Consider the following 25,555-nt stretch of genomic DNA (forward strand, 5'->3'; position numbering starts at 1 on the left):
TTCACATCACAAGCACCGTTGTTTAAAATAAAAAAAAATTAAAAAAATATTTGTCTAATCCAATAGTGGAAATTACTTATTAGTTATAACTATGTAATAATTCGATTGTAGTTCAACTAACGTTAAGTCACGTAATTAAGAATATATATAAATATAAAGAAAAAAATAATATACAATACTCGTAATAATATTCAGAGTATATTTTATATATGTATGATATATAAATGGTTTTTTTCTAACGTCATGTTAAAAATCTGACCAAGGTAGGTATGGCGTTTGAAGAAAAAATTTTCTCAGTGTTACGAATTCTATAAAAAAAAAGATATACAATAAATATCAACACTATGTATAACGTAATCATAAAACATATCTAGCATACAAATACATACACTTACACAAACATATATACACATAAAACGACGAAAAGCGTGTCGTTAATGTTTAAATAATATAATATGATCGAACGTACATGCTAATATGGTTCACGACACACACTTGTAGTTTTTTAGGAAATAATATGGTGCGTCTGCAGTTCATTTCTTCTTCTTCTTAATCGTGCCTGTGTCAGTTTCGGTTCCGACTGCAGTAGTTTTGTTGTTCCTGTCGCTGTTTTGCGGATGTACTACGCGCGGTATGTTTGTCCTTTTGGGCTGCTTTTGCTGGTGCTGCTGCTGTAAGTGTTGCGGTTGCTGGTGCTGTGAGTGCTGCTGTACCGAGTTGGCTTTGATGACAATCCTAGGTTCAGCGGGTTTTTTGACCGTTAACGACGTTGCTGTCGTAGCCTGCACCGCGGGACAAACCTTGTTGGGTACACAGGGTACCACCAGAGATTTATGTTCCTCGGGTATGGTTTCCTGTTTCGGTTGTCTGTTGAACTGTCCCGGGACGGTCATGGCGTCCGTCTTATCCTTCTTCCTACCCAGCGTCGACGACACCCTGGGCGGCGGCGGTGGAGGTATTTTCCCGGACCCCTCGGGTATGCCCGCCAATGGTGGAGGTAACGACAGCCTACGCTCGGGACCGGGACCGCTTTGTCCCGGAAAGTCCGGCAATACTTTTGGGTATTTTATCCGGCGAACGCTACCACCGCTACCGCCATCCGAACAACAGTCGACAGCGCTGCCGCCGCCGTTTATCGCGTATTCTTTGGAAGTAACATTTACATCTTCGTAGTGTGAGCTCGAATCGAAGCTTGCGTTTTTCGATGAAGTCACGGCCAACGTCTTCGGTTTGCTTACCTAATAAACCAAATCTGTTAGAATTTTCGAATTTTACAACAAATATAGTAATAGTATATCTAATTAACAGACGTGTGTGAAGTTAGCCACCTATATCGACAAAATCTAACAGGACTGATTGTAAGTTAAAAATCTTCATTCGTAAGTATTTGTAAGTTAATTTTCGGAATTTGTAAGTCAGGCCTTTCCTAAAGATCTTTAACTTACAATCGGTCATGTTAGATTTTGTCAATATGGGGGGAGGGTAATTTCACATAGGTACGTAATTAATAGGTACCTGTACAAATTATTAGTATACAGTTTACTGATAAAAATCGGAGTTGGTACCTATACATTTTGTACCATATAGTATTATTTTATATTTTGATATGGGCGATTGTAAACTCGGCCCGAGGAAATAAAATTTTGAAAAGGTCTATTGTAAACTCGGCCCGGGTTTTTTTCAGGTAAAAATAATTTAGGTGTAAACTCGGCCCGACGTAATTTTCTTATAATATTTTTCAGAACCATTTAGCATTACCCAGAGGACACCACGAGGAGGCGATTCTCATTATCCTCCAAAAATTATTTTCATTTCATATGATTATGTATAGTATAAAATTTGTTATATAAATGTAAAAAAATGTATAAATGTATTTGTAAATGTAAAAAATTAGTATATAAATATAAGTCAAAAATTGTAGTAAAAATGTATAAATCTATTTTTTAAAGTAAAAAGCCATGTGTTTGACATATTCACTCATCGATATTTCGTTATTTTTATATTTTTTAAGTATTTTTTCTAAGAGTTCTTTTTTTTTTTTAGTTTTTGTATTCTGAAATTTAAATGGAGCATCTAGACTGTTGATTTTAAAGTACGTTTCTGTTTGTATTTCTTTTAATTTTGCAATGACGGCATATATATTGGGGTGAGTGGAATTGAAACTTGAATTAAAATGCGCATGGAATGATTCACATGCATTAGTTGTTAAACACGTATCAACTGATGCACAGGCCCACATATCAGGTGGAAACATAGCATCTTCTCCTATGTACGTATGTATCGACTAAATAATCTGCAAATTTAGTAACTCGATAATCATCAGGTTTCAATTCCATTAAAGTAAAAATAAAAAAGTCTGAAACATTTTCTGGCTCTAAGAACACTAATCCATAACAATTAATCAACCATTTGCTTATTTCTGAATCTTTTGTTTTGTAGTCTACACTTAATCCATTTTGTTGTATATTTCTATACCAAGCTTGTGTTATGTGGAATCGGCATCCATATATTTTAATGTTTGGCCAAATAAAGTTACAAGCGTGATGAATAGCTTTTTCAAAGTCACTGATAACGGCAATTGGTTTAAACTCACAATTAATAATGCTACATTTTTCAACAACGTGTTTTAAACATGAAATATATGTATTTGTAGTTTTTCCAGTTAATAAACAAAAAACAAGTGGTATGTAATGACCATTTATATGACCATGTATTGTAAACATTTGTTTAAAAAACTTAGTACAGTATGAGAACGTTCCGTCAATATATATATATTTTGATGTGCAAAGCGTTTTTAAATTTGTATCACAGCTAAAAATAATAATTTTTTCTAGCTTATTATTAATTAATAAAAAATTTGTACTTCTATTTGTTACTATTTCCATACTTTCTAATACCTCGTGTACTTCGTCGATCGATTTTGGTAGTGCAGGCATTGATTTTCTTCTAGCGTTGTACATATTCCTCTTAACATACCGAATATCAGTTACTTGCAGATCTTGCACGTCAGGTACATTGTTTACTGCACTACAAAAGATTTTATTTGGCCTAGTACAGATATCCTCAGTTGCTTTACGTTTGGCCTCGGTGGTAACACATTGTCGTTGAAGTACTTGGTCGCTGATAGGTTCATGCAAATGATTATCATTTTTCTCCGTAAAATCATTATTTATTCCAAATGTTTTTAAAAAAGCTGTACATTTGCGGTTTATACATCGCCATTTAATTTCCCCTGAAGCTAACGGACGAGTTACTTTAGAATATTTAAAATGTTCTAAGACTAAAAGTGGTTGTCCACGTTGGGATTCAACTATGCGTGCCATCGTTACGATTGTAAAAACACTACTGATACGAGTGAAACGTCGTTTCAAAAGTCCAACACAAAAATGAAATTATTTGTATCAATGTTTAAATATATTTTAACATTGGTTAGATACGTTTAGATACGTTATTTATTAGTTGCTGGTTAAATTATGTCGTGCTTATTGCAATATTTTATCGCTAAATAGCCTAAATATTATCGGGCCGAGATTACAACGGATATTTTTATCATCTGAAATTTCCGAGCCGAGTTTACATTCTACCTAATTTATCACCTAAAATTTTTGGAGCCGAGTTTACAACAAAAAAGGTAATCGTGGGCCCAGTTTACATTTGCCCTTTGATATATATCCAATATTTATACGGAAACAGTTGAGGAGATTTGATCCCGACTGTTTTTTTACCAACATGCACTTATTTAATGCAAATTGTACGAATTTGTATTAATCAAATATAAATTTAAAAAAAATATTTGAATTCGTTATGACATTGATGATTGTATTGATATTTTATAAACTCAAATAAAACATTCAATTATAGATAAATATTTTGGCGGGGCTGTAAGAGTAATAGAAGTTTTCATAACACTTTCGATGTTTATGGGACATTTTTTTGTGTTATACTAACTTGGGTATAAACAGGTTCTTTTGGGATATCTCGCGCCGGTTCTGATTTTGAGTATCCATGAGTAACCTTAATGCCGGGTCTCTTCTCTTTCACAGCGGGTTTTAATTGAATGCTAGTGGAACTCTTGTGCAACGTGTCTTGCGAAGACATCAAGTCGTCACAGTCGTTAATTGCGTCGCTTCTGGCTAAAGTTTTTTTGTTTATCGAGCCCAATGATAGCGATGATTTTATTTCTACTCTTTCCAAGTGACCCATTGTATCCATGGATTTTGTCAACTCTATGGGTGTTTGCTTTAATACGCTAATCGTTCGGGCGGCCGGTGTGGCGTCAATACCGACAGAAACCTAAGAAGACAAAAATACTTATTAAATCGATATTTAGAAAAAAATTAAATACAGTGTGATAAATTACTTTATTTCTAGACTTTTCAGCTGTTTTATTAACGTCTGTTATTTCAGATGTTTTGTCAGCAATCACCGACGGGTCCTCAGCACACACCAGCTGCCTTTTCTTTTCCTCCCTTCGCTGTCTCCGCAAAATCTTAGGGGAATATCGTTGTATGATCTCCGTGTTAATCCATTCCTTGACTCTAGTGTGTGGATCCATAGTTATCGTGCTACTACTCCTTTGCCTTGAAATCTCCGCCCACTTACCCAACCGTTTACCACCAATGGCTTCGGGTTTTACACTGGCCAACGCAACTGAATCGTACTGTTGGTTCTTGTTGAACTTGTGTACGTTAGCTATTTCTGGTTCTTCTACAGTGGTTTTCATGTAAACATCGTCTTGATCGTCATCGTTATCGTCGTCAAACGTCCGGCTCGTATTTGCACCGTTGCATCTAAACCGGTTGTTGAACAAACGTTCGCGAACTCTTAACTTATCTCTTTGGTAATAAATTCCCCCAAATGCGCAGATGTTGACCAACAGAAAAAGTATCCCGATGATAATGATTAGAGACACGACTACGGAAGACGACGCTTCTACAGTCTCTTGAGTTTTTTTATCGGATGGTTCAGCTGAAGGCTCTTCGCCAGGGTTTGGTTCTTCCGGGAACTCACCGGGCTTCGGCATTGGGTCGTCTGGCATCAATGTGGGCAAACTGAATATAGGTTCGCGATCAATCCATGGAGGTTGTTGAGGTTCTTTAGGTATCGCAGGTAATGAAGAGTACGGCTTAGACTGTTCGGCGTCTTTTTGTCGTTTATCTTCGATCCTTTGTGGTAGATCTACGTTCCAAAATTTACACTTACTCGTTCTATAATTCACTCTTTGTCGATTAGTTAAATCTAAAACCGTTTAAATACAACAATCATATTAATTAAACCATTTGATTATTACCTATATAATGTATCAACTGACTTAGTTCCAGGTAAGCACGATTCGCAGTATTATATTTCGGCCAACGTACATTATTCGTTTTGAAATCGTTTTGATATGATTTTTTCGAAAAATTTGGGTCTCTGAGTATATATAAATTTTTTTTTTGTCAGTTATTAATTAAAAATATCTAATGAAAATATAAAAGTCAATTTATTTTACCCTGTTTTAGCAAAATTACTCCAATGAGTCATTATCATCTCTGATAATCTTTTTTCCTTTTGATCATATTGAGTTTTAAGATGAATTGTATTACCACCCAATGGCACACCTAAAGCGTACGGTAAATCTTCGCCGTTTATACTTTTTTTCACCTATAATATAATAAAAAAATAATATTGTAAATTATACAGTGACATAGTTGTTAAATAGTTTATTTTAGATATCATTTAGAATGGTTTTTTACCACGTCGTATTCACTAAAAGTACTTCTATGAGTAAAAACGTAAAAGTACGTGTTTTCGTTGACCTCTGACTGGATTTCAGCAAGCTGAGTTAAAGGTGCTAAAACCATGGCATCACTTAAAATATCCAGCAAGATATCGCGATTTTCCAGAGCTCCAGACGAAGACCACGTTCGATCACGGTCAGTGTACTGAGCTAAAGTAGACGTAAGAGTAAGATCTGGAAAAAGCTTTGAAAAAAAAATAATCATTATACATATACAATATATGGAGGACAAAGAAAAATAATTGCTTACTTCAAATTTCGCTTTCATGTAATCCAACAACATTTTGTGTTGTTCGTTTTCTAACATACCATGCATTAATGACACGCTGTCCAACAAGTGGTAACTTTCGTATTCCGTGACACCGGCTAGGATTTTATAACTGAAAATTAAATTGATTAAAAACGTAAACACGTTTTATGTAAATTAATAGTTTAATTATAATTTGGTCGTCTGTGTTAATATTATATATACTTTTTCATTAGATTCTTGTGCTCTTTTAATAATGGCAAGGGTTCGTTGGTAATCATTACGCCATCTACCATCGGGCCGAACACGGTGACAAACGGTGGTAAGTACATCTTGATTGACACTAAATCTGTAAACCGCTTTCTTCGTAAGCAGTCAAAAAACTTCTCATTGCCACCTGGCTCGCAATTCAACGATTGTCCAACTTGTATGGTGTTCATGATGGGATTTTTCACCAACGCCCAATCGGACAACGCAGAACCGCTCATCAGTATAGCTCTTTGGAATAAATCTGGCGGGATTAATACAAAAATCTAGCTCATTTATAACAATTAAATATATACATTTTACCGTTGTCAAACGTTAGAAGATAACAAAACGACAGCATTAAAGCAGTATAGTATAAGTTTTATCATGAAATCAATGGTGTTATTTTAGTATGTGTAATATTGGTTCCTATATCTCTTTTTCCCTATTACTATTACAGCGGATATGCGTTGTTTAAAAAAATATTTTATCTATTCGTTATTTTGTTTATTGTGTAAATGCGTGGTAGGTACTCACTATTGTTATTGACTGGTGGCGCCATCATTAGAAAATTTGCGCAAGCTGCACCGGTGCCGTGTCCCATCACTGTAACCGCATTTGGGTTACCGCCAAATGCTTGTATGTTATTCTTGATCCATTCTAAGGCGGCCATTTGGTCCAACAGGCCGAAATTACTGGCCGGAGTGTCTCCACCATTGGACTTTAAAAAACCTAAATTAACATATTCGATAAAATATTGTAATATTAACAGTAATAATATTATTATGAATAATATATATGTATTACACATTTAAGAAGTATATGTGTAATATCAATCTGGTGTTCTAGTTATAAACAACACAGGTAATAATAAAAAAAAAAGAATCTACTGTAGGGACTGGACACTGGAATACCGGATATATGCTATAGATATGTAGACCTATTATCTTTAGACTTTATTCTTCATTATGTGTATTACGACTTACGAGTATTGTACGAAAGGCAAATAATGTATACATTATTCAGATGATGAAAACTACCCATACCTATTGGATAAAATAAAAATATTATTTATAAGACGTTTAGTTAATTACCCGAGTTATTTCTACATTATCTACGGCTCAGTGGACGAAATACATAGTTAGATAAAACGTACGATAAATTAATGATTAATAATTTAATAAATGTCTGTTAAATAAATTTTATACTTCTTAATAATTTAATAATAATCTAATAAATAACGTTTAAAAAAAATATATGATTTGGTTTTTTGTATAATAAGGTAACAATAATCATACAAGATCGCGTTCTCTTTAAAATTTATATTTAACTTTTTTATTTTTATTTATATATTTTTTTTTTATTATTATTATATATAATTTATATATATTATAATTATTTATTATATATTATTATATACTCGTATTATTAATTATGATATATTATATATTGTCAGCTTATTTAGCAAACGGCGTAACTCCCAAAAATTAAAATTTCATTTTTTCATGTCATTCAATGGCAAAAAAAAATGCGCATCGATTGGTATTATAATCATAATATTTAAGTGTGTTTTCTTTCGAGAAACCGCTGTTAATTGATACACATTAGTCGTAACTCCGATAAACAAATAATATAATTTCTATAGAAACCGGCGTATCTCAATATATATAATATTATATATATTATATTATATTATTATTTTATATTATATTATGTATGTTGGGTAGCCTGTGCGAATACCGTGCGCAATAGCCTAACACACACACTCAAGCAGTCACATCTACATGACTTACGCCTGACGCTCGATTCTCCAAGAAGGTCGTACTACAAACCGATAGCATAGATGTTTACACATCAAAAAAAAAAAAAAAAATAAAATAAAATAAAGTAATTTATTCTCAAATACTTAGTCTTATTATGTCGAGCTTTTTGATTGAAAAATACATTGATAACATCTTCATGATTTAATTTGTTGATTAAATCTTATTTGACTGTTAAAATTGAGGAAAAGTTTAAATACTCTTCAGTGATTTTGAATCTTATATATGATTTAATTTGTATAGAACTGAAAAAATACCTTTTTGATAACGATTTGATACGAGACAGAAGAGGAATATGAGTATGTTAACGTACTATTTTGTTTTTTCTTCAGAACAATGGTAATAGTTTTAGGATTTTTGTGACTAATGTAAAATTGAAGATTTGAAATTCCAACAGTTTCATATTCCCATCCAATAATGTCGTAAAATATCAAAATAATAAACACTATTATTATATTAAAAAGTATCTTTACTACATATTAACCTTTCAGAGTATTAAATTTACAACATTCTTCTTTGGCTATGGGTAAGTAATAAGTATCCTTAGCATAAGGCCTGCTACGACCAGTTATACGTACGAACGCGGTAACAGGTTAATTATATTATCCACAAGATAGAGGACTTACCTAAAACGCCCACACGGTAGTTAATTGTAATAAAAATAACTTTTCCGTAGCTGGCCAGCACGGAACCGTCGTATGGGTTGCCAGAGTTCCACTCAAACGATTCCCCATGAATGAACATTATCACAGCGTACTTGGTCTTCTTGGTGGTGGCTTTGTAATCTTTTCCCATTTCATCGTTCATTTCGTTTTTTGGATCTATAAAATAATAGTACAATGTAAATTGTATTTAATATAAACAACGGTGTATATTCGACAGTAGATTCTTAAACTATTGTTGTGTATATATGATGGCCTTGGTTTTTCTATAAATGGTTCGAACTTTTTAAGTAGGTAATATTATTATTGCATTACGATTTTTTCAACCCCATTTCTTTGGTCTGAACTTTAAGTAAATTCTAGTATATTTGTCTTAATAAATAATACAATATTAATACTTTTTAGTTACAGATCCTATCTTCATACTTTTAACAACGAAATAAACGCGTAACTAATCACAATTCCTAATCATGTGTGTAAAAATAATATCAGGAGAATAGTTATCTGAAAAGATATTTATACTCAAAATAAAAATGAATAATATTGTTTATTAAAATATTTATTTATCTATTTTCAACTGTTGTATTTTTTTATTATCAAGTATCGCTATTAATTCAAACCACGAGGATACTACTTTATAGGATACTCGAATAAATGATTGACGCTGTCTCAGTGTTATTTTGTTTACCGACGTGGTAGAGTAAACATTAGCTTTACGTTCCGATTGAGCTTTAAATAATTCGTTATATGCGTGGGGAATACCACCACCATCCACAACCACTGCTAACTGACGAGTATAATGGCAAACTTACAGACGTGTAGTTTTTCTTTACTCTATTTATCTCGCACTCCTACGTATTTTTTTTCCAAATAAATATTTGGCCTATTACCAATCAAGTTGGTTTTTAAACAAGTATAGTAGAAAGAAATAAAAAATAAAATATATAGAGTATAGACGAATATCGTATGTATATAACACATAGGTGCTAATCATTAAAAAAAAAATTACAAGTTTATAAAATAAAAATTGGCAATAATTATCCATTTTTCTTTCATATTTTGAAAATTTTTGTGAACTATTAGTTATATTATATATTATAATATATTGTCATATATTCAAAAATAAAATGTGTATTCTAATAAATTATTAAATTATTGGTATGATTTAAACAAATCCGAATAGACTATATTAAGTATTATATAGTATGGATCCACTTCCACATTTTTTATACTGTTTATATATTTGTAGATCAATTACTTAAATAAATTTGCAGTGTTAATTCTGATTTGATTTTTAATAATTATAAGTGGGTATTAAATTAAATAAGTAAATGACGGTAAGTATATCACGTTGATATAATATGTACTCGTAATGTAAATTGTATAAAGAATTAACATTAACACAAATACATAATTATATTGATATAAATAATATAATACGTATACAGTAGTTTTTGTACTGTACCTCTTGATTGCAGTTATTATTTGTATACATAAAACATACGATTGCATTAGAAATCTATAGTGAGTTTGTATATGCGCAGAGAATATCATACATTACTTTTAATAATTTAGCGATTATATATTTTACAACTAAACATAGACACAATCGAAAAATCTCCATGACACTCAATACCTTTAAACAATAACAATACAAAGTTAAATTATAAATTTTTTTTCATTATCATTGATTTTATAATCTATAACTCTTGAACAAATTATTGTATTGCGAAACTGTATTTCGTTCACGTTTTACGTATTAATAGAATATCTGTTGGATAAACTTACAGTATTTATTATTCTATAATTTAGTTCAATAATTGATATATATATATATATATATATATAGGTATACGTGCACATGAATTTCGCATTCGCTTTTCGGTAGTCTTAATAATCCAACAAAGTGTATATCAAATAATTTATATTAATAATATGGCATCAATACATAAAATGATGTAATTTATACGAAAAAAGTTCGTCGGTATCGCGTTTTTGCGTGTGCAGCAATAGTTATAGGTTACGGTGTGATTATTTTAAGAGACGCAGCGAACGTGGCCGATGACAGATATACACAGAGTAAAAAAAAATAAATAGGTTGCCACGGATAAACCGTATGGTATTTTGGCAATACGTTTAAGTAAAGCAGTAATATACTTAGTAGCAGTAATTATACGTGTGGTGTGTTTACAAAAAAAAAAATGTATAACGGTGTGAAAATATTTTCGGCAAAAGGTATAAGGTAAACAAGACGAAGTTTCGATAATAATATTATATTCGTTTGAAAATTTTTATGCGGACAGTTAAAATAATGGAACAGACGACAGACGACTTAGTATAAAAAATAAACGTTGCTTGCTTTACCATAATTTATGACTTTGTATTTGACAACCTAAATCTCTTTTGGGATCAAAATACTGTTTAGTGTTATCGGAGTCGAATCTCCGAGGCCTATTGTTTGCATGTGTACGAACAAATGTCGTGTGGACTCTTCCCGTTAATTTTGATAAGTGAATGTAAACTACATACCATGTGTTGATCATTTAATCGAGTACCTATATTGCATGCCTAATCGATACGTTAATCGATGTACAGAGTTCAAAATAATGTGGTACATAATTGCAATTTATTTTTCTTGTCTAGCGAACCCTCTTATTCTTGTGTATATTTGTGTCCTGTCTTCGTGGTCGAGTAGCTCCATTCGATATTTAAGCCGACATGCCATTAGGGCGTGACAGCTGCAACCCTCCCCACAATGGCCCATATGATGTCTCGTTGTTTACTTTTTTATTTTCTCTCATATTAGAATTTTTTTTTTTTTTGTACGCTGCACTCGTCTTGTTAAAGTAGAACTTCGGAACATAGCTTCTCAACTCTATTTTCAGATATGTAGAATGTTAGACTACAAATACTTTTATTTAAGTTTTTAATAAAACTATATTTAGGTGCTTAAGTAAATTAATTATTTAATACCTCGCTTTAATTTATTTTTATCGTTACTTTGGTTATTGTTTATTCGATTAAGAAGCAAGATGATTGAGCAAAGGTTTATGAATTAGCTCTTTTTAATAAACACCTCAAAGAACATTGTAGTTAATAGTATTATTATTCGCTTTGCTTCCTCTAACATAACAGCTACAATATTTGTTGTTTAGTTTTTTTATTTGCATGAAATAAATTAAATTTTTAAATTGTATTTGTCTGCAGTACATTTTTAATATGTATTATAGCTAATAAACGTAGAAATCATACGAAGCGTACAGTTTTTTATCGGGTTATAAGGACGATGTTTTTAGCAGCAATAATCATTATTTTTTATTTCACCCCTCTTCTTAATATTGACCATATGATATCTCTGAATGAGATTTATTTTGTGATTCACATTGTAATTGTAGTGTAATCAGGGTGAGCCATATTAACTGATTAGTATAATAATGTTTTTTCTTATAATTTCTTATTTTCTTATTTATTTTTCGATAACTATTCGTTATTACATTTTAATTTGATCAAATGATTTAAAATAATGTATAGGTGTCATGATATTTACAATATCTTACCTGTAGATTATTATAATGCTTAAAAAGTCTATAAATATAGAACATTTATGATCTCATGGTTGGATTCGTGGACCCATAACGTTGATAAGTTTATAACCCGTAACACTATTAACACTATATTCATAAGTCTGCAAAAAGTGCGTAACTATAAGACATTGTGAACTTGGTTAGAATGTGAAAGGGGATAGAATAAATTAAAATGATTTCGTAGCTTATAATTATTGATTATCCGAAAAATGAAAAAAAAACTTACATAAGTTACCTACCTAACCTATAAACTATAGTAAATTGTTTTAAATATTTATAGTATCGGGTATTATCTACTGTTTTTTCATGATATTACTTTTACTTAAATAATTAATTTTTATTTTATGTAATATTTAAATAATTTAATGCATTTTTAATGTAAAAACATTAAACATTTTGTGATACAAAAATAAATTAATATTTGAATTACAACAAAAAAATTAAAATTATTAAGTAAGTGAATTACCGATGAATTGTTTTCAATAAAGGACGTTGATGGAAAAAAATTATATGTAGGTACTAATTTATGAGTGATATTTTTACTGTTTATTTTTTTTCTCCAGACGTCAAAACACGTTATTTAAGTGACGGCCTACGTTTGAAAACGCGGCAGCCATTTCGGTCCACGAATAACATCTGGCCGCCTAAAAAGTTATACAAAAATACACATAATATGATATTCAGTACCTATATATTATGTACCTACACATAAATACCAACATATTACATATACTTATACGATTACACTTGCAGTATATTATACCCGTTTTGGTCGGAATCCTGTTGACAGTGTACACTGTACGAGTACACTCATCACATAAAAACGCATCTTTAGATTAAAATATATATCATATTATATATAGCGGATATGCAATGGGTTCCAAAAAAAGATATTCAAGATTTTTGTCGAAAAAGGTTAACGGATGTTTTAATTTTTATTGTTAATCGTATATCATAACAAATGGTTCATTTTCTGTAATAATATAAAGTAATATAATATTATGATATTCTGTATTAGCATCTAAACGCTAAAATATAATTCTTCCGGCAGATCGGTTGGTTTATCAATGACGTCTTAATTCTTAGTAGGACGTCGTTTATAACCTTCATGTGTTTTATCGTAATATTAAATAACAGAGTAATAAGTAAAGTGGATTCTTAACCTGAGCGTAAAATTTGTTGTATTATTCACTAATAAGATAGAGACAACATATGCAAGAACGAAGTGCAGCGTCCTCTTAGTGCGGAGAAATTACGGAAACCACGTATTTAACCTTCCAAAATAAAAATATTATATTATACAATAAATATACTCATGCAATAATTATAATAAGAAAAGTTTTGATCACGGGGTGCTGTAGTTATCATGAGGTATTTAATTACAGTATTATATGATTATGATACACTTCCTCTACACTGCCCGAAAGTAAGAACTTGTCCGAATAGCGAGTTGTCTTTGTCTTCCTAATCACTCACCTCAATGGCATCCTGCCTTTCCCGTAAATTCACGTAGTTAAACTGTAACACCATCAGTCACAACTTTCCTCGCCCCCAAACATTCAAAATTGTAGTGGTTTCACGAAGTGATATATTAAAAATAATTACACATAATATTTAAAATATACACTGAAATAGTAATAGGGTGCTCGCGGATGCGTATTCATTCTCGCTTTGGACCCGGGCCAACACGTCCACGCCGGGCAATTACTGGGTTCTTTTTATTACATTTTTACACATAGGACATGGTATTTATATGTGTGCACCGTGTATACATATATATATATAAACTGCACTAGTATCAGTATAGCCACACATACGTATTTTTCTTTCTCCGTCTGTATACCGTCGCGTGTATATATTTCTCTGTCGCGGGCCTATGCGCCGACGGGAAAATGAAACAACGTGAGGAAAGGAGGACCGGAACGACGCGAAGAGAATAGTTTTTTTTTTATGCGATTATTCGAATTTATATATAAGACACCACGTGTGCTTTCGTGAGGTCGTTTACCGGTGTCATTATGAGTTAAGTAGACACGTGACGATGATCACGACGACGGCTTTCAATTTCATATAGTGTCTATAAGGGTGTCCTCTCTTTTATTTTCACGTCGAGAAACGAATACGCGTCTTTCCGTTTCAAACTATATGAGATGTGATATATTCGTTTTGAAGACGACATCATTTAAATATTATTATATATATTGTGCAACGTATTGTATTAAAGGTGTATAGAATTTTCGACACAGCCTATTATTATTACTGCTTTTCAGAAACCCTTGTCCGTGAACAATACTTAGCTGATACGCCATCTCGTTAAACCAATATTTACATAAATCTCAGACTTCAGTATAAACGACATTAATCCAAACTGTAGTAGTTAGTATGTGGCGATGAAAATATCTCAAAACTAAAGTGAACACTAAAACTATAATTTATACATTTCGCGATTACATGCCAAAAATTCTATTATACAGTTTGACAGTAAACAGTAAGAAAAAAATATATTTTAGAAAACAACAATTCTTCTTTACACTAAAAATATTTGAAAATTTTAAGCTAAATTCTGATTCTTGGAATATTTTACGATTATTTTCTCCCATTAAACAAATTATATTATTATTTACTATCTACATGGATATTAAATGACGAGTTGTACATAATTATTTGTTAACTGTCTTGTTTATTATCGTCTCGACTGTTGAAATCCAGTTGTAAGAAAATTAATTAAGCACAATAAACTTAAAATTAAACTCGTTTAAGGATATAAAATGTATACAAGGCCATTTGTAGATGATATTTTTGGGGAAAAGGGTTCAAAATATGAATACATTCTAATTTTAGTTAATGCTGAATTGACTTTTCGATATTTGATTTAAAGTTAAATAAAAATAAGCTTTATTACAATCACTTATGATTAAAAATATTTAAGTGGGTGTTAAAAATTATTTTAAAATGTTTAAGAAATTTCGGTGAAGAGGTATGGAGGTTTGAATATACCTATATAATAATAATTTACAATTATTAAATATTGTTGCTTTTGTCTCTATGACTCTTCCTCATATGAATATTTGAGAGCTGTAAAGTTAAAATAGAATTCCGAAAACCAGCGCAGTTTACGAAAAATATTCAATTAACTTGTTTACGGAATTTGAATGACATCCAAACATCGTGTCTTGCATTGTGCTACAAAGTTTTAGACGATAGAGGAACACGTTGTTAATTTACGTCGAAAACATGTTTAATGAAAATATGTTACGGGGATTTTTTTTAACCGGAAGCAAAGACATAGGATGAAATATTGCTGTTCTATCTGATATAAATCATGTATGCTAAAAATACGTTGACCGATCTATGGTTGTTACATCATATGATGTGTACAATAGCGACGATATGTTTTCGTCTTATTTCAAATGACCTCATTTTATTATTATTATTTAATTTATATTATAATGTACAACATATTAAAATATCTTGAATTTTTAGAATAAAGTAAATATAAATTAATTTACCATCTTACGCAGTGCAAATAATATAGGTAAATAGTTAACACCTTAGGGTTGTATAAGTAACTACTATTTTGTATAAATATTTCTTATTTATTGGAGCATTTGAGTTTCCTTTCTGTTTGTTGGATTACTAATTTTTATAATTTTTTTTTTTTTAGTTTCTACAGTCCATTTAGGATCTTTGCTGCTTCTACTACTTAATACCATTTATCTCTGTCTACATACCCTTAATTAGGTATAGAAAATTAGAAAAGACAATTATTATACTTTTTCTATAAATTCACTAAGGAATTTAAGTATATATTTATAGATACGAATAATATGATTATATGCATATATTATGTAAATTAACATATTGTTATATTGAAATTCTAAAAATTTAACTGGTGTCATGCTGAATCATCTGTAAACTGTGATTAAAGAATATTGCAGCTCAATGTCTAAATGCAGCACAAACAAGAGTAAAAAGCGTATTTGGTTATAAACTAATAAATTACTGTTATTACTTCGTTTAACAATATTTATATATATTATTTCGTTCTTATATCATACCCGTAAGCGCGTTTATGAATTAACTTCGAAAAATTCGAAAAATAATAATACATAATATCATTAAATAGGAAAATGTATTATTTGTTTTAAGACTTCCATGTGAAAAATCAATATATCTTGGCCCATGTAAAACCATTTGTTATCATTGCTAATCTCTGCTGATACCAATGTTGTTGTTTATTTTTCTTATTCTTATAATGCCGTATCTAAAGTTAAAATAATATACAATATCCGTGTATGAAGATGTGACAACACGAGGAAATACTTAAATGGAAAAAGTAGGTTAGGTTAGGTTAGGTTAGGTTAATTCATTACAGTAATTCATTTAATTGTAAATACTCATTATTCAGAGAAATATTAACGTTAAAAAACATATTTTTTCTTCAAAAACGTTGTTTTATAATGTTTTCAAGTAATGAACTAAACATATTTACTAAAAAGCTAAAATTTTAAGATGATGAGAACTTAATATAATAATAAACATGTTCGAATAGATACATATTTAAAGTTTTGATCGCTTTGGTATAAAGCTTAGATGCTTAACCGACTACCTTTTACCCCACCTCCTTAAAGTAATAATTCACTTGTTATTATTTGGATACATTGAGTTTAAAAAACAAAAAAAAACACTTAATATATGATAAATGCATTTACAATTTTTAGTTTCTTTCTTCATACAATAATTTCAAAATTTAAGAACTTGAGAAATTAAGTGTATTTTTAATAAAAGTTTCTATTGCTGATTTTTTGGAAGTCTCTCCACTTGCTTTTATTTATTAGAATTAAAATATATATTTTTTTTAATAATATTATTATGAATTATATCTATTATACTAAAATTTAAAACAGTATTCACTACTGAAATTTACAACTATAAAGCATAAACCACAATAAAACTGAAAATAAGATTTAAGAATAATTCACCGAATTAGGAATAGGTATTTAAATATTTGAATTTGATTCATTAATAAACAAAAAAAATAAATAAATGATTATAATTTAATATAATACTAAGTACCTAATAACTAATAATAAATAATATTCACGAATTTAAAATTTAAATAAATAACTTTAATTGTGGAGCGATGCAGAAGCTGCTGTACAGCGTACAGTGTTGGTGACACCAGCTTTCATTTAGATAATACTTGATGAAATTGACTTTCGTTGGATTTGTAATAAGTGTAAATTGATATCACTGCTGTGAAACTAAGTATAATGTTTGATATTTATAATACACAAGTAACCGATAGAAATATTTGTATTCAACATGTATATAGCTAGTTATTTTTAACGAGTCGTTATTACGCGTTTAAGCGTTTCGGTATTAAAATGTCGTTTTTGAGACAAACACTTCATTGCAAGCCTTGTTACCATATTCTCCTCAAAAGTAATCAGAAACCGGAAGCAGACATCGTGTGGTATGGTTCCATTAACCCCAATAATGCATCTTGTCAGTGTTATTTCATCATCATATTATAAATATTAATTATTTGTACGCGTATAGCATATATATTAATGTACCTATTAAGTATTAACTTACCTACGTTAAGTTCAATGTTTTGTATAGTTCACTCCAAACGAATTATAAACGAAGTTGGTATAAACGATATCAAAATTTATTTTAAATGTATTATAAGAAAATAACATATTATGCATATGAGAAAATAATGATTAGGTATTTTAATCCAAATCTAATCAATTATAATATTATGTCGAGTTAGAAAAATAAATTTAAAATTAGGTAAAGTTTATCAAATCATCGTAAAATATAATTAGCGCGTAATCCTTTAATGCATGATAATTTTGTATAGTATATAAATATCAGTAACTTATTATTTTTCTTTCAAATTTGATTATTAAAATATTTATTGGATTAGAAAAAAACGTATTAAATTATTACTTACGTAAATAAATGTTTTATTTTATAAAAATGTACGTCCTATTCTGTTTGGCGAATCAATAGGTACGCTACGTTATTAATGATGTTATTATTTAAAATAATTTTATCATGATGAAAAATATAATATTTTTCATAGAAAACACGTGTATTCGTTTTTATTATCAATGATGTTGCTTATTAAAATCGTAAAAATTACACCAAGTCACCAAGTTATAATTAATGTCGAAATGTGTTGATTATTGAATACTCATCAGTTATCATTTATTATGAATTATGAAAATTTATCGAAATAAACAAAATAAAATTCATAATACACACACACACACACACATATATATATATATTCAAAACTATGATTCAATTATGATGATAAAAAACGTGTTTGATCACTTTAATCTAAAAATGGTAGAATAATTATTTAAACATAAATTCCGAAAAATAAGAACTTACAGTAGCAAATACATATTATATTACGTGTGTATCATAAAACGTACTTCAATGATTTTATGCAGCGATCTGTTATATTTACGCGCAGTTACAGAATAGAAGAATGGATTAAACTTAAATTGGTATTTTTTATTATGCTGAATATTTATTAATTTTATTGAAGGTAATCACAAATTATGTAATATGTAGATAGAAAAATGAATGAAACGCCATTATTTTGCTGTGAAATAGATGAATTGCACAAAAAAAATAATCATTTAAAAAAAATAATAAACATTTAAATTAAGTCGTTGATACTGTTGATAGTATGGGGGCGAATCAGTACTAATATTGCAATATAGTTGTGGTTTCGTGTTACTAATTATACTTGTACAGTAAGTTATACGTGTTTATATAATATATTATTTTTGTTAAAATTTAAATTTGTTGCCCAACCCAATAATTGTTATTTATACTGTACAAGCATGTATGTCCGTTATACGTGTACAATAGATCCTCGATTATCCGAACCTCTGTTATACGAACCCTCTATTATCCGAACTACAATTAACGTATCCGAACGTTAAAACTCGTTAAAGGATTCGATAGTCGTATCGATAATTTTTTCAAAAAAACATAATAAACATAACATTTATGTTTCTATGTATGTAATGTATTTCTAATAATGCAATGTAGATATGTAATTTTAATAAAATATTATTAATAATAATAACAATAAATATGCAATATAAAATATTTGACTGTGTTTTTATAAAAATTTGTTTATTGTGTTTTATTTTTATTTCCAGTATCTGAACATTAATTGCGTATCCGAATTACGCGCGGTCCCAATTAGTTCGGGGATTACCGAGGTTCTACTGTATTAAAATATTCAACATTTAAATGAAACACGAATTTATGAGTTTATTATACTATTTAGTGCTTTACGACGGAAACGGACAGAGTTTACAACCACATTCAACCGCGTTTGCGAACCGCAGTTATGCTCTCGACGACGTTAAGTTCTAATCACCGACCACTACATCCCGACTGGACTTCGCGGCCGGGCCGCACCCAATGCTCGCGAACCGTCGACGACTTACCGTGCGGTGCGTATATGTTCAGGTACAGACAGTCTTCACTCTGGTTGCCCAGATACGGCGTCAGCCGCTTCAGGTAGTTCTGCCGCACGTTCGAAAGCCGCTTGTTGGCCACCAGCAGGTCGGGCGGCCGCTGCGGGCACACCGGCTTCAGGTACTCGGCCCGCAGCGGCCGGCAGTGGCTCCGGTCGAACGACCCGTCGCCCGCCTTCGGGCACCACGTGGGCGACTCGCCGGGCGGCATGAACCGTTCTTGGGACGCGGCGTACGGCACGCCCAGGTACACTTCGACCCTGTCCAGCCGCTGCTCGGCGCCGCCACCGACGGTGGTGATGAGCCCTTTGAGCGGGCCCTGCCGGTCCAGCCACACCGTGTCGGTGTAGCCGAGCACTTCGGGACGGACGCCGCCGGCCACCACGGCCGCAGTCACCAGGACCAGGGCCAGCGTCGCCGTCCCGCCGCCGCCCATGACGGCCGTCGCCGCATCGAACCCGATGGCTGCTCGACGAACCACAACCGCCGTTCTCTATATACGCCGGCCCCCCGGGTACCCGATGAGTATGATATTACGCTGTCGCGCGGACGTTTCGCACACGCATTACGATATTACAATAATATTACAAACGGTCGCTAAGCACAGCGCACGCACGCGGACACGGACACGGACACGGACACGGACACGGGCACACGTGTTCGCGCTCAGTCTCTCACTGACACGCGCGCGCGGCCGCGGCGTACACAATACGCACGGCCGCCGAGCTATTTAAAATATGTTCCGCCCGCCGGACGCGGCCGCAGCGTTCGGGCGGTGGCGGGCCTGCCAACGTAAATACTCGCGACGTGTTTCTCACATTAAAATAAATAAATAAATAGACCGACGGTTTTCGTGTGACGCGACGGCAAATATGACGTCGGTGTCCGATGCCGATCGTGTTGCCGGTGGAAAATTCGATCCGACGTCGCGTCGATATGATATTATCGCAAAGTCATAGGCCCGCGATCGGTTTCCTCCAATTTTGCGTCTCGCGCGACTACCGTCCGCGACAATATAATATTATTGCATTGCAGACGACAGGTCGGAAAATGTAGGTACCTAAATACGCTTTACTGTATTATCGCGAACGGCGTGACAATAGTTTTTTATTAAAACAACCGATTGACATTTTTTCGGTTCGTCCCACTACTGCAGTTTTCCACGTCGTTGTAATATTATGTTATGCGTATAAGCATGCGGTTCAAAAATTATTGACACGGATTTTAGTCGGATTTCTGCGTTTCTGCGTTGTAACAGATTAAATTTGCTGACATCGATAGAGAGTATACGCCGCATACTTTTCCAGTATAGATTTGTTTACACTGATTCGTGCAGCTTTGATAAATTTTCTATGTTTGATGTGAATTCATTAGGGCTTAAAAAACTATGAGTTTGTACACATAAGTGCCTACGATCGATCACATTTCGCTATCTCTCACAAATAGACTAAATGCCATTCTACTGTTATATTTTATACACCACAAATTACTATAAATGAGATGCCTATTTAAGGATTTACAGGTGCATATTCTCTTTGATTCTAAATATTCCATAGATAATAATGATAAATTACTATAATATAATGTTATAATATCAACGTATAGTATTATATGGAGTAAGACTAATAAAATTTATAGTTTAAGTAATAAAGATTATGATAGCTATATAGAACATAAATTTAATCGTTTGTTGTAAAAAATGTAAACAAAATGTATCTCGTTCATTACAGTCGCAGAAACATTATTCGTACGACTATGCTTATTAATTTATTATTAAATGTATTGATTTTTTATAGTATTTTAATTTTTGGCAATTGTTTTTATTTATTTTAAGTCTATTGTTGTACGTCAACATTTTGCAGCCCTCTTCTAAAAAATAAAAAAATAAAAATGTATTTATACAAATATACACTCATTAATAGGAAACGAATAAGATTTTAATAATAAATTTATATTCGCATTCCAGCGGAAGGAATAATAGTCACACACGTGGCGCATCTGAAATTCGTAAAGTCGTTCGATATATTGGGCCCATTAAGAGCATTCGTCCCCAGTTTTCGAGTGTAGGTACGTTCGTTTGCTACGACGGCGACGACGCTGCCGCCGCCGTGACCAAGGCCTACACACGTTCTAAATTTAAATCATCACAACCAGAAGCGGCAACTGCTGCAACTATAATACGAGGTATACGACTACGACGACGACAATGCCAAATGTCAAATCCGATTGAATCGATGACCGTCTAACCCTTTTCGATATATCTTCGTCGCGTTCTCGGGAAGAAAGGGAGGGCTTCGATCAAGAACATTTTAAGTATATTATTATGTATTATACGATAATATTATATAAATATATTGTTAATATATTTTTATAATATCAAACATGTGACTACGTAAGTATACCTTAATTAGAAAAGTTTTATTTACAGTTGCATAATTGTGGTGAGCAAGTGGGGAATTTATTGCTTCTAAACAATTTTGCAAGAGGGTATCATTTTTCAACCATCTCCTCAGATATTTTAACAGTAGAAATTTGTAAAAATCTTATTTAGTAAAAACATGTGCTTAAGAAATATTTATAAGATAGGTTAGGTTAGGTTTTCTTAAATTATTTTATGAAGTACATTTATTTCACGTTTATTCTGTTGTATATATTGATGTACTTTCAATGTTATCGCATTATCTGGCTAGCAGAAATAGGCGAATAATATTATTTTAAGAATTATGATTACAAGATTATTGTCTTCCTAATATTTTCAAATAAGTTATGACACATTTATTAAATTAACTCCAACCCTTTACTTTAGAAGTTCATTACTAATCAAGCGATCAAAATATCTACATGTACACGTTTTCTGTAAAAAATCGATAGATCTAAATACATATTATAATATGCCCATACACATTTTACCATTATAGTTTATAATTTATGTAGTATGTAGTATTATTATTACGAATATTGTTTATTCTTAATTATGTGATATTCATCATAAATATTTTAACTCATATAGATTGTAATTAATACTTATAATATTAATTAATGAAGTTTATCCACAGTTGATAAATAAGATAATTATAATTTACAAGGAGTATATAAAGGAATGAAAAAAAAAAGGATAGAAAAAAGTATCTACCTAATAGACATATACATATAAATTATCATACATATTTAAATTAAATTAAAAATACTTTTACATTTAGTTGTAAAAATTACAACAACATAATCATTATAGGTTCATGACATACCAATTGATTATAAAATAATAAGTGTACCAACGTACACAGTTATAAAGACTTAAGTATTACACCTTATTTATAAATTAATCAATAAATAGAAGAGAAAAGTTATAATCAATTAGAGGCTTAATCCCTTTTATCCATTCTTATAATACTTATAAAATCTATATATTTTAATGGAATCGTTTAAAAATGTGTTTACACTCATGTAGAACTTAATTCAATTTTTTTAAATGTTGGCGATATTTGCAATAAGTTTCGTAGAACTAATTTAACCTACGTTACTGTAGTAATAACATACATCTCATTTTTATGTGAATAAGTGTATGTTTAAATCCCAACACATTTCTTGAATATTAAGTTAGGTTTAGTTTAAAGCTGGTTACGAAATGTTTGTATTGCTATTATCTTACATAAGTATATCTTATAAAATGTATAGTATTATTTAATTTTTTCAAGTGATCTTATTTTAAAATATGGTTGTATGCAGTACCTATAACTGCAATATTTTATACACGATAGTATGCACTTATTTTTTTTAATAACATTATTTTATGCTTAAATATGACAGTATTGAATTAAATTATGTACATTTTTATAGATATTTTTATAGTTATTCAAATTATCAGAATTTAATCCATAGGCTCTACTAACATTTTTGATTGCATTCGTTACGGCTAGTTCAAATTACAATAAACATTTGATAAATTGTAATTGGCTTATTACTAAACGATTTGTAAAAATAACAATATTTTTTTCATTTACAGACTTATTAATGGTGCAGTCGATATCTCTATACATATAGGTAATCTGTTGCAGATAATATTGATACACGGTTTAGTTGAAACATATATATATATGAAGTGTATGAAATTTAAAAAGTTACACAGCTTAGTTGTTTAGTAGGTACCTATAGCTATTGTATAAATATAAAACATAAACGTATTAAACTATAAATTTACAGGTAAGCGATGGCCGCATGATATCAGGCGTATACTTTACTTATCAATTTATTATACCTATAGAGTTAAGATACTCCCTGTAATAGCATAAAAAATAATGATAACAAAGTCTTTCCGCAGGAGACGCAATAGGCCTAGACGATATTATGCTTAATAATGCGCGTAGTTTCTATATTTATATGTCGTAGACAGAGTATTTTTTATATAAGTATATATTTATATACTTAAAACAGACATGCTACACATTCAGACACACACAAATTACAGTCAAGGTCTAGACGCATTCCTATATGGATCGGTAAGTCGGCACACGCGCAAACGTGTATTAATTTATGTTTATATACTTATGTACATATATTATAGAACGCGTCTGAGTTTTACGGGTAAATCATCTGCGATATATTATTATACATAATAATTAAGTCTTTCTTTCTACATTGCCGATGAATAGCAACTTAATACTTTGCTCTGTAGTCTATATGACTGACGCCAGAAATTGTAGTAGTAACAGTGAGTACTAAAAAAAAACTCACGACCCCTACATTAAACACAAGGCATTCAATTTGGTGGTGTCAAAATAGTATATTAAATGATAATTCACTATAAATTATAAACTTGATGCATATTTTATTAACCATAAGTTCTTGGTAGTTACACGTCTGTTGGCAGATGGATGACTATCTAAATATTGTAAGTAATGATTTATACTTTGAATAGAATTTATGTTAGTACAAAATATTATTCGTTAAATCCATAAAATATGTTAATAACATAATAATATAATATTCTATTTTCAAATAAATTAATAACAAATTAAATGTAGTGTTAAATTTCTGTTAAAATAAAACACTTTATAGACAGTCACAATATAATAATGTAATGTCCTGTGGAAAAAAATACCTCTATTGGCAATAATGCTATATCATATACTTGAAAAACTTTATTTTTCATAAGCATATTACAACTTCTACTTACAAAGCTCTTAAAGCACTTACACAGTCCGTAAAATACGTGTCTACCGAGTTTAAACTTATTCATTCTCTGAAAATGTTTGAGTTTTATTTCTTTACGGTATAAGATCAATCTTGGAGTTTAGTTACATTATGTATATTGATACGACGTTGTCGGGGATAAAAAAGGAAGGAAAGTGTGCATATTGTTCCAGATTTGGACAGAGTCCTAGTAGTCCTACACTCCGCAGGAAAGGTATATGAGTTTAAGCTCGTCTTCTCTCAGCCAGAGGCACCTTCATATCCGTAAAGTCCGAAGGCATCGCTAGGTGAGTTCGGTTATAAGGCCGAACATTATCTAAGGTCGAAGAGTTTTTACGGCCCTCAAACGTAGACGGGTTTTCACCTAGCTACCAGTTTTGCTTTGAGGTGTATCGTTTCTCTCCACTGACCACTGGTAAGGTCGCGGCACTATCCAACCCGCTGCTTAATATGGTTTGAGCAATCGCCAGGTGATTAACCTTCACCGGCAAGGTGGCTGGGTTTCCAGGA

At 31.3% G+C, this 25,555-nt stretch overlaps 1 protein-coding gene across 2 annotated transcripts; it reads right to left on the minus strand.

Annotated features, from left to right (window-relative positions):
- Nucleotides 1-182: 182 nt before the first annotated feature.
- Nucleotides 183-20,291, minus strand: LOC112600911 (neuroligin-4, Y-linked-like). Of its 2 annotated transcripts, none has more exons than XM_025348265.1 (12): nt 19,826-20,291; nt 8,719-8,913; nt 6,810-7,004; nt 6,252-6,537; nt 6,030-6,159; nt 5,736-5,963; nt 5,492-5,643; nt 5,312-5,412; nt 4,361-5,238; nt 3,949-4,293; nt 470-1,238; nt 183-308 (listed from the first exon to the last, which is right to left on the minus strand). In XM_025348265.1, exons 1-11 carry the CDS (start codon nt 20,289-20,291, stop codon nt 534-536), a joined length of 3,681 nt encoding a protein of 1,226 aa, XP_025204050.1. In that variant the 3' UTR covers nt 183-308; nt 470-533. The 2 variants fall into 2 exon arrangements, with proteins under 2 accessions (XP_025204050.1, XP_025204058.1); XM_025348273.1 differs by having other exon boundaries at nt 396-1,238.
- Nucleotides 20,292-25,555: the final 5,264 nt, after the last annotated feature.

This window comes from Melanaphis sacchari, unplaced genomic scaffold (assembly GCF_002803265.2).
Source record: "Melanaphis sacchari strain LSU unplaced genomic scaffold, SCAv2.0 Contig0_pilon_pilon, whole genome shotgun sequence".
Taxonomy (NCBI): Eukaryota; Metazoa; Arthropoda; class Insecta; order Hemiptera; family Aphididae; genus Melanaphis; species Melanaphis sacchari.

Coding starts and splice junctions, on each gene's coding strand:
- LOC112600911 (XM_025348265.1), bottom strand. CDS start 20,291: ATGGGCGGCGGCGGGACGGCGACGCTGGCCCTGGTCCTGGTGACTGCG. Junction 6,160..6,251: donor CACAAGAATCTAATGAAAAA/GTATATATAATA, acceptor TTTAATTTTCAG/TTATAAAATCCTAGCCGGTG. Junction 5,964..6,029: donor ACATGAAAGCGAAATTTGAA/GTAAGCAATTAT, acceptor TTTTTTTCAAAG/CTTTTTCCAGATCTTACTCT.